This window comes from Pempheris klunzingeri, chromosome 18, assembly GCF_042242105.1.
Source record: "Pempheris klunzingeri isolate RE-2024b chromosome 18, fPemKlu1.hap1, whole genome shotgun sequence".
NCBI lineage: Eukaryota > Metazoa > Chordata > Actinopteri > Acropomatiformes > Pempheridae > Pempheris > Pempheris klunzingeri.
The window spans coordinates 4422291-4437792 of NC_092029.1; the positions used below are offsets into that span (position 1 = coordinate 4422291).

Here is a 15502-nt window from a genome sequence, read left to right on the forward strand (position 1 = left end):
TGTGTCTGGAGTAGTTAGTCATATTCAAAGGTTTTCGTTTTAGCGAAAGGTCCCATATTCTGCTCAAGTTCATACTTGGACGTCCTGCTCGAATGGGTTTATTCTTCTCATACCAGACACGGCTGCTGCAGCTGTTTTCATCCTCTGAACGCTCCGTCATGTGACCAGGAGCTGGCGTTTGAGGAAAAAAACGATGGGGGACAGCGAGGTGGATTCAGTGGGGGTCAATCGGCCCGCTGAAGGACTTGAGGTCACATGAGGAACAACATCCCCTTCTGACTTCATAGAGAGTACCAAATCTAAAAGCTGCACTTCCTCACTTTTACTGAAAGTCTGGGGAAGAGAAACAAAGCGGCGGCCTCCAGGCACACTGGGGACACATTTATGTGACATTAAAGAAAAGCACTTCACATCATAAAGGACTTTTTAAATAAGTTGGCACAAAATGTATTCGTATACAAACCAGATTTATTAGGTTTCTGTTGAGTATAAATGGCAGATATTTCAGACGGTAGGTGTAGAAAAGTAGAAGGCTGTTACAGGATGAACAGTACTGTGAGTTATGGCGCATGGGATCTTAGCACAACCTTAAAGTGTTTGTTTCCCTTTAATGGTGCTGATTTGCTTATGCAGCTGTCCTGCTGAATCAGGATGGATACGTTTCATTTGCCATCTTGCCTAACAATTAACCTAAAATCAAACGAGTCCTTTCTTAAGAACCGTGATCCTCATTATAGGCCTTTCATCACGTAATCGCACTGCAATCATAAAGTAGCTCATCTCTGCAGGATAGTCGTGCATCCAAAGAGACGTACAGGATTTGTGTGAGGTAACATTACCTCAGCTGAAAATGGTTAAAAGAATTTCTCTCAGAAATTGCTGGGAATAGCGAGGATGTCACTAACAGTGAAAAGAGGTGTTGAGCCGCTTGCGAGCAACATTCAGGCCTCATGAAACAAACGCTGATCCACTGAGTGTTTCGTCTGTTGAGAGAAACAAGTCTGTCCTGCTGGTGAGGTAGAGGTCTTTCCTATCCGTAACTACTCCAGAAAGTCATCCGGGAATGCCAAGGAGGCCTGGCTTGACATTTAGGACCGCTCTGCTGAGTCCCGCACACCAGGTGAATCCTTATCCGACACCTGGGCCACACAGTCCCGGGTCTGTTCTGCTGCACAGAGTTCAGATTGCAGACTGAAGCACAGTGACATTAGTTCCCTGAATGAGGTTGTCATCTTGTCCATCAATCAGAGGGTCCCACTGGTTGAAGTTCTTCTGTAGACCTGCAGGACACAAGATTAATGGTAGCATCATTCAGAGATACAGCAAAACACCCATACATATAAAAACCTGAATGTATGAGCTTTAGTGTGGTTTGCAGGTCTTCAGGAAGGGAAAGAGACTGACGACACTGAAAATGTCTTCATCTGTGTCTGTTTTCAGAAGGAGCTCAAGGCAGCAGCTACTATTTAAATATGCTAAAGCCTGAATACCATAACGGCCGGGGGCTCCTAAACTAGTTAACATGAAATCTGTTCAATTAGAACAGTTAATTTTGCTTGTTTGCCTCGACTGATGTTTGCTTTTCGACTATTTACAGTCACACAGTATAAAGAACTATAAATTCCTCTGATGGACGCGGCTATCATTTATTTCATGTATTCATCTGTAGACGTAGTTAGCTTACATATTTCAGTTTTAATTTCAGTTAATTCTTTAGTGTTGTAGGTTCTTTGCTTCATCTTGGGTATTTGGTATGTTGTAAATTCTATTATAAAATACTTTTTAATTTTGATAATGTGTTAAAAAATCGAAATCTCTAAGTAGTGTGCACCTTTTCTCAAGCTCCAGGTAGAGTGTTAGGGTGTCCAATTTCACATCTCTCCCTTAAGTCCTGTAAGATTGTACTTATAGTGGGATATGAGCAGTGACTGCTCAGTGCCTTATTGTTCCTACCAAGATGGCGCTGCAGAAAGGCTAGTGTTGCTTTGTTGGAGAGGTCTATGGCGAGCTCTGGGTCGATCTCTCCCTTCAGCTTCATCAGCTTCCCGATCCAGTTGCCCGTCAAGAAGGTGAAGTCTGGGAAACTCTGGTGGACCGTTCCTCTGATGAAGGAAAACATCGGCACAAAGTCAGACACTCTGTTTTTTTTTAACACGACTAAACAACAGACTGAATTTGATCTGAGTTTCTGTCTGTTCTACCTGATGGTGATCATTTTCCTCTGTATGACGGCCGACTCCAGCTTCTTCATGCGGCTGATGTTCCCCGCCCACTGGAACTTCTCCGAGTTGATGAAGAAGATCGGCTGCTTCACTCGAGGAAAGAGCTCGTCATCTAACGGGAACATCCAGGCGTCCAGCGCTATGCCGCACCTGATGATGCAGAACAACACACTGCTGTAAGGATGCTCAGTACTTCAACATCTAGATCTAAGATTGAGTATTGGTTGAATGTTTTTGATACTAGAGGTTAGCACAAACATTTATCTGTTAGAAATCGTTAAAGTTTTGCAGTTCGAGATGGAACTTGATGCTTTTTTACGTTTAGACATTTATATCCTTGCTAACTGACTTAATTAACATCATCCTTATGCTGTATCCATAGACTTTATAAAAGAAGTGTTCATAGCCATGGTAACGTCACCCACTGGTCATCTGAGGCCTTGAGTTTGTGGCAGGTGCCATTTTGGTTTTGGAACCAGATTTGATGCCTCTGATTGGTTAGGTTTAAGACAGACCCACGCTAAAGCCTCCCCAGCTTTATCGTCTACTTTCCTCTAAACTGGACCATAATTTACTAAATGAACGTCATGATGTGTTGAAGAAGACTTAAAGCTTAAATCAGTCATTTTCTCACAGGCTTCCATCAAATCAGACTTCTTTTTATAACCCCCCACTTTTCAGACCCAGAAGCTACGTCCACTTCCTCTATACCGTCTACGGTTTTATCGTATTCCTGCTTCTCCAAAACGAGGAGACGGGATGATGGAGGAGACCTGGAAATCCACATACTTGAATTTAACCTCTTTGCACAGAGCTTCGACCACCGTCGCTCCTCCGAAGGAATGGCCCACGGCTGCTATCCGACACAGATCCATGGAGTTCTGCCACACAGGAGGGACGTGGATGATGAGAGGTAAGATCAATGAAAACTCTAGTCAGTTCAATCGTTTTATTGTTTATATGAAAGATAAAAGCACAATGAAATTCTTGCTTTGCCCTTTCACCTTCAATGCTGCTTCAGGATTTAAAAAATAAATGAATAGAAAAAGAAAGAATGAAAAGTTTACTCTCAGCTGTTGCCTGGGTGAGAGGATCCTTTATGTGATATTCAGTATTCTACATTTTAATGGAGTTTTTCTTGTGTCAGTGTCAGTGCTGTCGGCTCATCAAAGATGTTCATGATCAGTTTTACTTATTTTATTTCTTGCAAAAGGCAATCACATAAGTGAAATTAAACATAGTGAATTTTAGAACACAAAAATAACCCTGTATTTGCTGCTGATGTGCTCGAGCTTGTATTATCACTAGTCTCTGCTGCATATTTCCTCTTTCTTATTCTAAGTTCTATTCTCTTTTCGTTTGTTACTGAAACTTGTGTGCTGCTGCCTCATTTGTTGGGTTTCATTTCTAAAGAAACTCACAATCTCTCTAAAATGAGACAAAAAAAAGGTCAAAGTTCATAAAATGGTTACCTCCAGCGTCGTCCAGTCGAACTGTGTTTGCAAAACATTTTGCACTGATATCCCTGAGTTGATGTCGGTGAGTTTATCCAGAGCCAGAATGCATTCGTCTGCTCTCTGCTTCACCTGGAAACGACACCAAACATTCACACAGGTGAGGAAAAAAAGAAACAGATGCAACAAATATGGCCACAATTTCACATAAATCCATACCTTTGATATACAGTGAACACAAAGTGCAGTATTTCAAAACAATAAAGACAGGATTAATGAAATGTTGAAATGGAAAGATAAGAGGGAGGAGTTAGGATGTGACACATCTGAGATAACAGACTGACTGAAGAAACAAGGATGTGGTTTGATTTGAACATCAGCGACTTGCAGTTTGTTGGTGTAAAGTTCAGATGTTGTGCAACCCGACTGTTGCCAGTTCTAAACCCACATTGTATAAAACGGGAATAATGCGACTGTTGACTAAACATGGCACAGAGTTCAGAACATAAACACCCACCTGTTTATTTCTGAGGTTGAATTCACTCTCCCCGTGCTGCATGGATCTGTAGTACATCCACTCTTTGACCAAGTTGTCTTGGGGTGAGGTCGGTGTTTTGGACACATTCTCATTCGCCTTCTCCGACTCCGTCTTCTCACGAAAATAATACGTAGCTGAAGCTGACTGGTCTCTACGTAAAGAAAGAAACACACAATGCTGCAAAATTATAAGCAAACTGCCAAAGACAGGAAAGGAAAACGTTAAAATGTGTTCTGAAGTTTCACAGTGAAAGTGAAAGATGAATAAGATCCTTTATGCTACAAATGTTGTGTCAGCTTGAGCTACAGTTTATCCTGTTACAAGTCAGGACAAAGTTTGACAGTTTAAATGTTGCAAATCATCTAAAACCAGATGATAGTGAATTGCTACTTAACATCTGTCACTCAAACCACATCCTGTTTTGTGTTTATGACTGTTTTGCTCTGATTTTGGTCACACACTGACATGTGACAAAAGCACTGCTGGCCGATCTGCTGGGCCGACCTCTGACCAGCGATGCATGCATGTGAAACAAAGTCCGTCCTGTGTCACAGCTCTGACCTACGTCACAACACCAGCACATGCTTTTTTCTGCTGCTAAAACTCAGTGGAATACCTCAATTCAGTCCACACGAGTGACAGACTGACCCTGGCCATTATGTTCATCTCCATATGGTCCCCTTGTCTCTATACTGAAAAGAAATGTGATGACCTGGTTCGTACTATTGTCTGCACACCCTTTCCACTCCTACTCACAGATAAACAGACAGCCGCTTGCAGAGGAGACTGCCCTCTGTTATTGTTGGCTTGGCAAACGTTCTACTAGAATTTCCTCCAACTGACATGTGGCCTCAGTTTCACATTTTCAGCGTATTGTCCGCCCAAAGTTTCATTAGAGTTCAAATACCTAAAGATTCTGCACATGATCAGGGCAGGAATGAAGCCATTTTTAAGGCAAGAGCACTTTGGCCTTTGAGAAATACAAATTCATTGAGGTATCACAGCCAAAATGTGGAGCACTAAGGCCATAACTGATGAAGAAAAACAGTATACGATCAGCAGGGAGGAGTTAGTGTTAACAAGATTTATTACACAGCTTTGTATAATACTCTGATATTCTGATTAATTGGTTAATTGCGGCATTCTACAGTCGTTTTTTTAAATCATAAAATCATTTATAAGACAGTATTTTGTGTCCCACTGTTGATACACAGGATAACTTATGTTGAGCGGCGTCTTTATTCCAAAACGAACCCCGACAGGCTGATGCAGGCGCCTGCAATCGTCCTAAAGGGGTTCGTCTTGTAATAATTGTATACATCATCCCTTTCTGAACATTATGAACAAACATTCAGCTGAACATTAAAGACATTTTGTATTATCTGAGGTTGCAATGGGTGAAAAAAGATAAATGCCATCAGCCAACAGGACATGACTGACTGGCCGTGTGGTTGTTATCTTAGCATGATGCCGTACTCGGCAGGGGGATCAGGGGGATCAGTCCTGGCCTGCATCATGACGGCTTGCAACATTGGGTCTGTTTGAATAGCTGACTTAGTTACTATGAGAAGTGTCTTTAATGAAAAATCTCCTACGAATAAATACCTGTGTTCCACGGACGCCACGATGAAGCCCTGAGAGGCCAATTCTGCACATATGGCCGAATACAAAGTCCTGGAGAACAACAAAGTCACAGATGTTCCAGTTGATAGTGTGAAAATAGTGAATAGATGCTGTGGTGGTGTTAAAACTGAGTGCATACCTAAAGGCTCCAAGGCCATGGGAGAAGATAATTACAGGACATTTTCCAGTTGATTTAAATGGAGCATCCAAGTAGGCTGGGATCTTAAAGGACCCTGAAACACACAAATGATAAAAACTGAAGCTTTTTAAAGCACAATATCAGTGTGTTTTTATCACTGATGACTGTTTACCAGAGCCTGCTGTCGCTGTCGTCCCACTTTTCAGGCAACTGCTGTCTACATTTCTGCAGTGTGAACATTAACTTGCAGAGATGAAACTTGAGTCAGGTAACTGATAATTATAGTGGGCATCGTTTCTGCTTTCACTGTTGCCAAAGTTGCAGTTTAATTGAAAAAGAAGTCTCTGGATTACTGTGCAACAACAACACAACTTTGGCTAAAATAAAATTAAGTCTCTAGGCTGATTTAAACAATGTTCAGAGATAAAGGGAAACCTTGAAACTAGGACTTTGGGTATATTTGGAATAACTTTGAGGAGTGATATAAAGTGTATTACCGAAGGAAAAAGTCACTGCTGCTCTCAAAGAGTATATCAATTTGTCATAAATGAGCAAAATCATGCAAAAACACTAGTACAGTCCTGAAATGAGAAGTTTAAACAGCTTTTTAAAATGTTCTACATGTTACTAATGGAAGTTAAATTACCAAAGAGGTAGTTGAAGATCCTTTCACTGAGAGTTCTGTTGATTTTCATAAAGTCTGCCAGACCATTAAAATACTCCTTGCTCGGCACCCAGTCCGGTTTCTCTGCTTTCTCAGTTTCCTGGCAAGGATAGTAAAGCCGAAAGAAGCTGCCCTGTAACACAAAACAGAGGCTCACACAATTCAGCACACAAATACTACGGTCTACTGTCATGTGATCACTGGTATGTCCTAAATATCTCGTTCATAAAACGTGTGGGATTAGTGTGTGTACAGATCATCTCTTTGTCATGCTGGACTTTGGAACTCTTGTCCTTGTTCAACGGCTGTAAGAGAGATCGGCAAATGTTGTAACTGATTATCAACTCCAACTGCTGCAGACTTTCTGATGCTGTTCCTCATAAAGACGGCACAAAGATGCAAAAGTACACGACATAACAATGCATATTCGTCCAGCTTTTACAGGCCGTCGTCTCCATGAAACAATATCCCATTTTTACTGTATCCTTTCTTTTTCCAGTGTATCATTGTATTCACTTTCCTTCGGGGAAGAAAAGCATGTGCAGTAATCGAAATCTGATCTAAAAAGTTGCACATCCAGACAAAGTCCACACGTCCCATGTGATCGGACAGCTGGTTCTGCTTTCACCTGTGCAGTGTGGTCCATCATGAAGTCGGTGCACCCCACAGCATTGGGGCCCTTGGCTGGAGGGATCCCGAGATGATTACTGCAGGTGTTCCCCATGGCGAAGAAACCGAGCGTGTACCTCCTCTGGTCTGTCACATACAGAGACACACACTTTACCAAACAACTTGACAGGAAGCAGTGACGCTGACCGAAGAAGTGACAGTCAGGAGAGAGATTTCATGACTTCACAAAAAGACACAGACACACAACCAAACTGCTGATACTGACCTCAGGCAGTATATTTCTTTAAAGTCAGCAGATTATGAAAATGGCTCCTATTATTAGTTGAACAGTTTAAAAATGTCAAATACTCTTTTTTTCTTTTATTACTATGACATACGATCATTTTTAATGAATGGAAAAATAGTTTATTGGTGTCAAATTAGACTTTACATTCTATTTATTAGCTCCATGGCTGTAATGTTAACCCTTTATGGACAATAACTCAGCTTTAATAATACTAATGAAGTTTTTAAGTAGCCTCACCAGATGTGATTGAGTGCCTGCACTTGTTGGTGTGATGTTAACAACCAAACTTCAGCTTACAGGTGTTTCCACCTGGCTGTAGCTATGGAGGACATTAGTGTCTATACGCTATGAATAATGATAAATAAAGTGGCGTTTCGACCCTTACCTGTCCTGGCCCACTCGTAAGTCCTCTTGACTAATAACTGTACAACTCCTCCATGAGAAAACATCGACTTCAGTAACGTTAAAAACCCAAACCAAGCTAACCTAGTTACCTTTGGGTTAGCCGTTTACCACAAAAACACCGATATAACTATATAACAAAAAACAAGGCCTACCGGAGATACAGAAGCAGGTGTGTGTCAACGTTACTACATCAGTTTCGCAACATTACCACGTAACTAATTTCACTTTGTCGAGATAAAAGTGGCGGTGTGAGTCACTTGGGAGTGGTTTGACAGGTCGCTAATGCTAACAACTTAGCTAGCTGCTGCTAGCACAGGAGGGGGGCTAAACCAGAGCGGTGAATGGGGAGTGTTGCTGCACCGTCCCGGCTGCCTAAAAACCAACCCCTCCAATTTAGGCTCAACGCAAGATCATGCAGCCTATATTATAGATGAATAGCTGCTCATATTATTATCTAAATTACAGTATAAGCATCAGCTGCACCTGTCTCTTAAAGTTCCTCGCAATGCTGAGTCAACTCACCTACATACGGCTCTGGTTGAATCGGCTACTGACACGTGCATTTGTTGACAATAATTATCGCCGCTTTGATTGATATTTTTTATTAATATTTCATGAGATTTGTAGCTCTTTTTGGACCTGTCATAAACAAATACATACGCGCTGTTTTGTCCAGCATTCGGCCTATTTTGCCTGCCTGTATGAGCCATTTAGTGTGTGTGGGGAAACACTCCGCGCCTGTAGGGGGCGGTAGAGGGCAACAGCCATACAAACAGCGAGCTGTAGGAGGATGTGGTGTTAGCTTCGCTGACCACATACAACTAATTTATTAATCGTTGCAAGGGTTGAAAATGAAATTGGTGAGTAAGTAATACGTTATCGCAATTAAAGCAGCCAAGTCAACCATAGTTGTTTATGTTACTGCGCTATTAAATCGTTCAGGGTATCTTTAGTTGTAGCTACAGTTAGCTTAGCAGCTACTGTTAGCTTAGCAGCTACTGTTAGCTTAGCAGCCAACAGCCCTGTTTGGTCCTGTCTCACTCACTGGGGGCGAACCAGGCAGCTAGCAGCTATCTGTCATGTATTGTGTCGTGCTGGACAGCTGTAGTTTATTTCCCCCTCTGGCAATAAGTGCTTTATTTCCGTGTCTTTCAGTACTGTCTGTCTGGTCATCCTACATTGCCTTGCAATGTCCTCAAGTTCAAATCCACCACCATCATGCTGGACTGTGGGCTGGACACCACCTCTGTCCTCAACTTCCTGCCCCTTCCTCTGGTGCACAGGTGAGTTACTGGTCCTGTGTCTCTAGGTTTGTTTGTATATATGGGTGTATGTGTGTGTGGATAGGTGTCAGACTTAGCATTACTCTTAATCATGATTAATTATGCTGTTCTTTCAGCCCAAGGCTCTCCAAGCTACCTGGTTGGGTCTCTAAGGATGGGACAATAAACCTGGAGAAGGTGTGGGAAGCTGCTTTGCTGTTTTTAACCTGTAGCTGAACTGTAACTTGTGTTTGATTGTTGCTTTGTTAGATCACCTTAAGCTCTATCTGTGTGTTTCAATATCTGCAAAGCGCAAATGTATTAAGATTTCTCTGCGACGATGGGCTACAAAAGTAAACCATTTCTTTCCATCTTTCCAGGAGTTGAAGGAGTGTGCAGGAAGAGTGTTTGTGGACTCACAGCCAGAGTTCTGCCTCCCCGAGGTTGTAAACTCAGACATCTCAAATTTCTGCTGGAAATTATAATGCTAATTATAATAAACTTCAATAATAATACACGTTTGGTCTAAATTAACAATCATTCCTGTTTATTCTGACTACAGAAAGAACTGCTGGATCTATCAACCATTGATGTCATCCTGATCTCAAACTACCACTGTATGATGGCCCTGCCCTACATCACTGAACACACAGGCTTCACTGGGACGGTGTACGCTACAGAGCCCACCCTGCAGATTGGCAGGTAAGGAGATAAAGTACATGAGAACTTCATCATAGTGTCTTTGAATTGATTTAAAAGAAGTTTGCATTTTAATGTGACACTTTCTGCTCATGTTTATCTTTGTTTTGGTATGACCCTAACAACTGTGACAACGTGAACATGAAGTGCTGATTCTTGCTGATATTTTCCTCAGACTGTTGATGGAAGAACTGGTGAACTTCATGGAGAGAGTTCCCAAAGCCCAGTCTGCCACCTGCTGGAAAAATAAGGAAATACAAAGGTAGTTAAACTTCTGAGAAAAAGTGGGAACTAGTAGTTTTAAAAAAAAAATCTAAAACACAATCTTTTAAGCAACACTATTTTTTTTTAACCTGAAAATTGTCTATTTATTTCTATTTGTCGTGCCATGTTCAACTTTTAATTTCACCTTTCAAAAGATAAACGTATCATCATGTATGATATTGATGAATAAATAATTTTATTGTATTAGGATGCTCCCTGGTCCACTGAAAGATGCAGTGGACGTGTGGACGTGGAAGCGATCCTACAGCATGCAGGAGGTTAACTCTGCCCTCAGCAAAGTGCAGCTTGTTGGCTATTCACAGAAAGTGGTAAGAACCTCTTCTGTCTTTCCTCATACTCTGATACTGACGCTTCAATTAATACGGCCTATCAGGTTTTCTCTCTGTTTTTCTATTCTCAAAGCAACAACTTGTGTCTTTCTCCAGGAGTTGTTTGGAGCTGTACAGGTCTCCCCCTTGAGCTCTGGTTACTCACTGGGGAGTTCCAACTGGATCATCCAATCTCATCATGAGAAAGTTTCCTATGTGTCAGGTTCATCCCTCCTCACCACACATCCACAGGTGGGGCAACAGGCCTAATGCTGGATGGAATTACACAGAGGAAAAAAACTTTCAAAGATCAATTAAGTTGCATAATGCACAAGGGACAAGTGCTTTACAGTAAAACCATAAAAATACACTCTTTGTGAAACTCAAGGGGAGTAAAAGTTAAAATAATAAGCAGAATAAACAAAGTAGCAGCTCAAGTAAAACCAGGAAATGTTTTCTGATGAAAGTATGTTTTGACTTGAATGAAGACACTTTGTATTTGTTTGGAAAGTGATGTTAGTGAGTCTCTGTCACAGAAAGGTGGAAGTAAAGAGGCACCATTTGTGTTTTTTACTCTAATAAAAATAATGTAAAGTATCTCCTTTTCTCTCCTCCCAGCCGATGGACCAAAGCTCGCTTAAGAACAGCGATGTTCTGATCCTGACAGGCCTCACCCAGATGCCCACCGCCAACCCAGACGGCATGCTGGGAGAATTCTGCAGCAACCTCGGTAGGTTTCAAATTCACTAGATGATGTTAAATGTCCGTTGTATATAAGCTTCAGTGTGTGTTTTTAATGTGTTTACTACCCACCTATGCCTGTAGCCATGACGATTCGAGCAGGAGGCAACGTGCTGGTGCCGTGCTATTCCTCTGGGGTGATATACGACCTGCTGGAGTGTCTGTACCAGTTCATCGAGAGCGCCAACCTGGGGACCACACCGTTCTACTTCATCTCGCCCGTCGCCAACAGCTCGCTGGAGTTCTCCCAGATCTTTGCTGAGTGGTGAGGATTATTATTATTATTATTATTATTATTATTATTATTATTATTATTAAAGTCAAACATTTACTGTTGTGGACTGCTTCAGTGCAGTGTCTAATGATTAGTGGTTTGATCGGTCCCCATGATCATTCAGGGATATTCTGATCAGATTTGTGTTTTTTGTTTTTTTCATTTTAGGCTTTGCCACAACAAGCAATCAAAGGTGTATCTTCCAGAGCCTCCTTTCCCTCATGCAGAGGTGAGTCCTGCTGCCGTGCCTCCTGCTAGTTAACAACAATTTTTAACGATGTCTCAAGCCGGTCAGTGGACGTTCAGGAAGCGATGACATCGACCTCCTTTACAGTTCCTGCCTCGTTGTTTCAGCTGATCCAAACCAACAAGCTGAAGCACTACCCCAGCATTCACGGAGACTTCAGCAGTGAGTTCCGCCAGCCGTGTGTGGTGTTCACCGGTCACCCGTCTCTGCGCTTCGGGGACGTGGTTCACTTCATGGAGCTGTGGGGCAAATCCGGCCTCAACACCATCATCTTTACTGGTAACTACAACTGTGTGACGAGCGCTCCCCTGTCACACCGTAGACACAAATACAAAGATGTCGTTCTGTAATTACAAAACAAAAGCCGCACCTCTAAAAAGCTGCTGTGACCTTTCTGTCTCACCACCAGAGCCTGACTTTTCTTACCTGGATGCTTTGGCTCCGTACCAGCCGCTGGCTATGAAGTGTGTTTACTGTCCCATTGACACGCGGCTCAACTTCCACCAAGTATCAAAGCTGCTCAAGGAAGTCCAGGTACAGTTATCATTTGTTTGCCATTGCACTCGTAAATACGATGAACACACCCTTTCACTACCAATTTACAGGTGGCTGTAAGAGAAATAAGCAGTAAATGGGTTACACTTACATGAGATACTATATGTGTGTGTGTTTATAGAGGAAATCCTTTTTTAGGATGAATTGGCAAATAGTGAGATTATGATGAGAAAAATGTTGTCTAGCCCAGAAACAGCTGCCTCATGGGTTTTTATTTGTTTACCAGCAACACTGCTAAGAGCAAAAACACAGACCATCAGAAGCAGTCTGGGGAGTGAAGCCGCTGAATGGGAACAACTTTAAAAGGAAAGCAACAAACAAGATGACACGACCGTGTTTGATCTGCATTCAGGGCAGCAGGGACGACAGAACAAGCCCTGAAACCCTGCAGAGACAAATCAGTGGTTTAATTTAAGTGATTCAATCAACCCTATAATCTTTGTTTGGAGTAATCTTGTCAAAACTCCTCATTTAGTCAACCAAATGTCCTCTTTTCTTGTAGTGGACTTGAGGGACTTAAAAAAAATTAAATGGTTGCTGTGAAAAGAGCCCATTCACCGCCGGTCTGTCTCTCAGTCCACTGCTTTAGTGCTGATGGAAATATCTCAACAACTATTGGAGGAATTTTATTTTTCCTTTAGTGCCATCCTCAGTCTTGATTAAACAGCTACAGAACTAATGATTCCCATCAGCCTCCGCTGTGCTGTTTCCTGCTAAATACCATGTTAGCAAAAAGACCTGTTAGCATATTAACCAGAGCATAACAGCATCTAAGCGAATACCACAGGAGGAGCCATAATTCACTGGCCTTTTTTCTTATGGTTCAAAGAGATTATTCAGTAGTTTAGTCTGTTTCTGATTGTCATTGACTAACAACAGTAATAAGTTATTTTCTCCTCATCCATCATCCTTTAATGTAACTCCACCCGTGCTCCTGTCAGTCAAACCAGGCTCAAGTTAAATCTACCTGAAAATGAATCCACGTCAAAGGACTGTTTGAGTCATCAGGAGTCTGATCGTTGTCTCCTGTTGCAGCCCCTCCATGTGGTGTGTCCAGAGCAGTACACCCAGCCTCCGCTGACCCAGTCCCACCGCTCTGACCTGATGCTGGAGCTGCAGCCCCCTCCCATGCCCTACAGACGCTGCTCTGTACTCAACCTGCCCTTCAGACGCCGCTACGAGCGTGTCTACATACTGCCTGAGGTGAGTCACATCAGAGCAGCTTGAACTCCTCTGGGAGATTCCTCTTCAACTTGTCTGGTTAAAAAGGACCCGATAGACTCAGCTGACAATGTTGAATAAAAGATAAGATTTGTACCTTTGGAAACAGATGGAGAGTGCGTATTAACTCTCTCGTGTGTTGGTAGGAGACAATGACATATGGTGTACGAAAAGCTGAACACAGAAATGCTTTGTGGAAATATTCCAACTCCTGTCAGAGAACAGGTGGCCAATTTTCAAGTCGAAAAGTGTGATTCTTCTGTTCCTAGCTGGCCAACTCCCTGGTGCCCGCTGAGATTAAACCTGGCATCTCCCTGGCAACTGTGTCTGCAGTGCTGCACTCCAAGGACAACAAACACACACTTCAGGTGAGTGTGCGTCTGAATGAGGAAATATGAACACTGTTGCTTAAAGTTGAAGTTTTTCCTCTCCTGTGTTGCCAGTCGGTGCCCAAACCCCCTCCGGTGCCCCCCAGCAAGAAGAGGAAGCGGGTAATAGAGGAGCCCCCAGTGGTGCTGGCCCCCAAACCCCTGCTGAGTGGAGCCGTGCCCCTGGAAGCTTTCCTATCCACATTGCAAAAGGTGAGGAACCTCATTATTAACACCTTTTGTACTTCGTCCCTCATGTAGGACGTGGAGACGACTGCAGTGTTGAATCTCATCTGACATGCAGCACCGTTCAGATTCCACAAATATTAAATACACACGGGCCATTTGCAAAACACGTACATGTACATGTACATGTACATGTACAAAACATGTACAAAACCTCGATCGTGCATTTCTCCCCCTGCAGCACGGCATTACAGAGGTCAAAGTGGAGGAGACGGCAGACGGACACATTCTCCACCTGCAGGCGGAGGACACCCTGATTCAGCTGGAGGAGGACGGGACGCACATCGTCTGTGACAACAACGAGCCGCTGCGCACCACACTGAGGGACCTGGTGCTCCGCTTCCTGCAGAAGCTCTGACCTCCTCCTCCTCCTCGTTGTTTAACTGTTATTGGACTGTGGACAGCAGCAGAGATGGCGGTGGAGGGGAAGGACGTGACGAAGAGCTGTGAACCGGACCGCCCCCACCTCGGCCATATTTAACACATTTACAGTAGTTTTACTGTAAAGTTATATTTTGTTATAGTATTTTGTATTAAAAGATCTCAGCGAGTGTTTTGCTGCAGTTTCTTCGTTGAGGAAAACAAAATGCACTAAATGTCATTTGACATCCCTTCATTTCTAGATTTAAACACAGTCCCTCCACTTGAAGGTCTGAACAGATGCTGGTTCCATGTTAAATAGGATTATTTATCATCTTATACGATCGTTAAGTGAGTATTTTGGGGTTTTGGACCGTTGGTCTGTGTAAAATCAAACATAAGCTCTTGGAAATGGTGACTATGTCCCTTCATGTTGATGCTCATACAAAAAGAGAAAAGTACACTTGTTATTTGTGTCAAAATATTTAATTGGTGTAGGGTTTACATGCAGCTAAAATACATTTATTAATGTTTTCAATGTACAATATGTTACAGTGTACTACATGACCATCGCTTTGATAATACAACTGTGTGCAGCAGGAGGAACATAAATGTCGAGGGAACAAGACAAACAGACACACTCCCCACCCGTCCACAAAATAACAATCTTTTCCCGCAGTGATAAATAAACAAATATTACAGATTTGGACAGACAACGAATGTTAAATATTTCTGTTTTCTGTTCTGTCATCCTCAGGGAAAAGGTATCAGCGTTTGTTTGGTGCGTTTTAGCGGATGTAGACAAAACATAGGACACATTTTAAATGTGGTTCCTGGCAGGAAGAGCAGATGGGGGACGATGGCATTGGCTCTATCAGTGACTGTTTACGTGTACAAAATGTTCCAGGTTTTGCCTTTTATGTTTCAAACAGACATTATTCCTACTAAGCTGTTTACATGGCTGGTGAGAATTTA

The 15502-nt window shown here is 42.5% G+C and overlaps 2 protein-coding genes across 3 annotated transcripts; one reads left to right on the plus strand and one right to left on the minus strand.

Annotated features, from left to right (window-relative positions):
• Positions 1–450: 450 nt before the first annotated feature.
• Positions 451–8256, minus strand: pla2g7 (phospholipase A2, group VII (platelet-activating factor acetylhydrolase, plasma)). 2 transcript variants are annotated; one of them, XM_070849938.1, is made up of 11 exons: positions 7942–8256; positions 7269–7396; positions 6623–6773; positions 5977–6070; positions 5820–5888; positions 4194–4365; positions 3695–3808; positions 3012–3103; positions 2202–2372; positions 1954–2102; positions 451–1280 (listed from the first exon to the last, which is right to left on the minus strand). In XM_070849938.1, the coding sequence occupies exons 1-11, from the start codon at positions 8003–8005 to the stop codon at positions 1180–1182; spliced, it is 1305 nt and encodes a 434-aa protein (XP_070706039.1). In that variant the 5' UTR covers positions 8006–8256; the 3' UTR covers positions 451–1179. The 2 variants fall into 2 exon arrangements, with proteins under 2 accessions (XP_070706039.1, XP_070706040.1); XM_070849939.1 differs by having other exon boundaries at positions 8114–8255.
• A 466-nt stretch (positions 8257–8722) lies between these two features.
• ints9 (integrator complex subunit 9) lies at positions 8723–14718 on the plus strand. Its single transcript, XM_070849937.1, has 17 exons — positions 8723–8821; positions 9117–9244; positions 9361–9421; positions 9604–9666; positions 9786–9925; positions 10098–10184; positions 10395–10515; positions 10633–10767; positions 11134–11245; positions 11341–11521; positions 11699–11759; positions 11885–12056; positions 12187–12311; positions 13368–13535; positions 13823–13921; positions 13997–14134; positions 14349–14718. Exons 1-17 carry the CDS (start codon positions 8813–8815, stop codon positions 14523–14525), a joined length of 1977 nt encoding a protein of 658 aa, XP_070706038.1. The 5' UTR covers positions 8723–8812; the 3' UTR covers positions 14526–14718.
• The last annotated feature ends 784 nt before the right edge of the window (positions 14719–15502 follow it).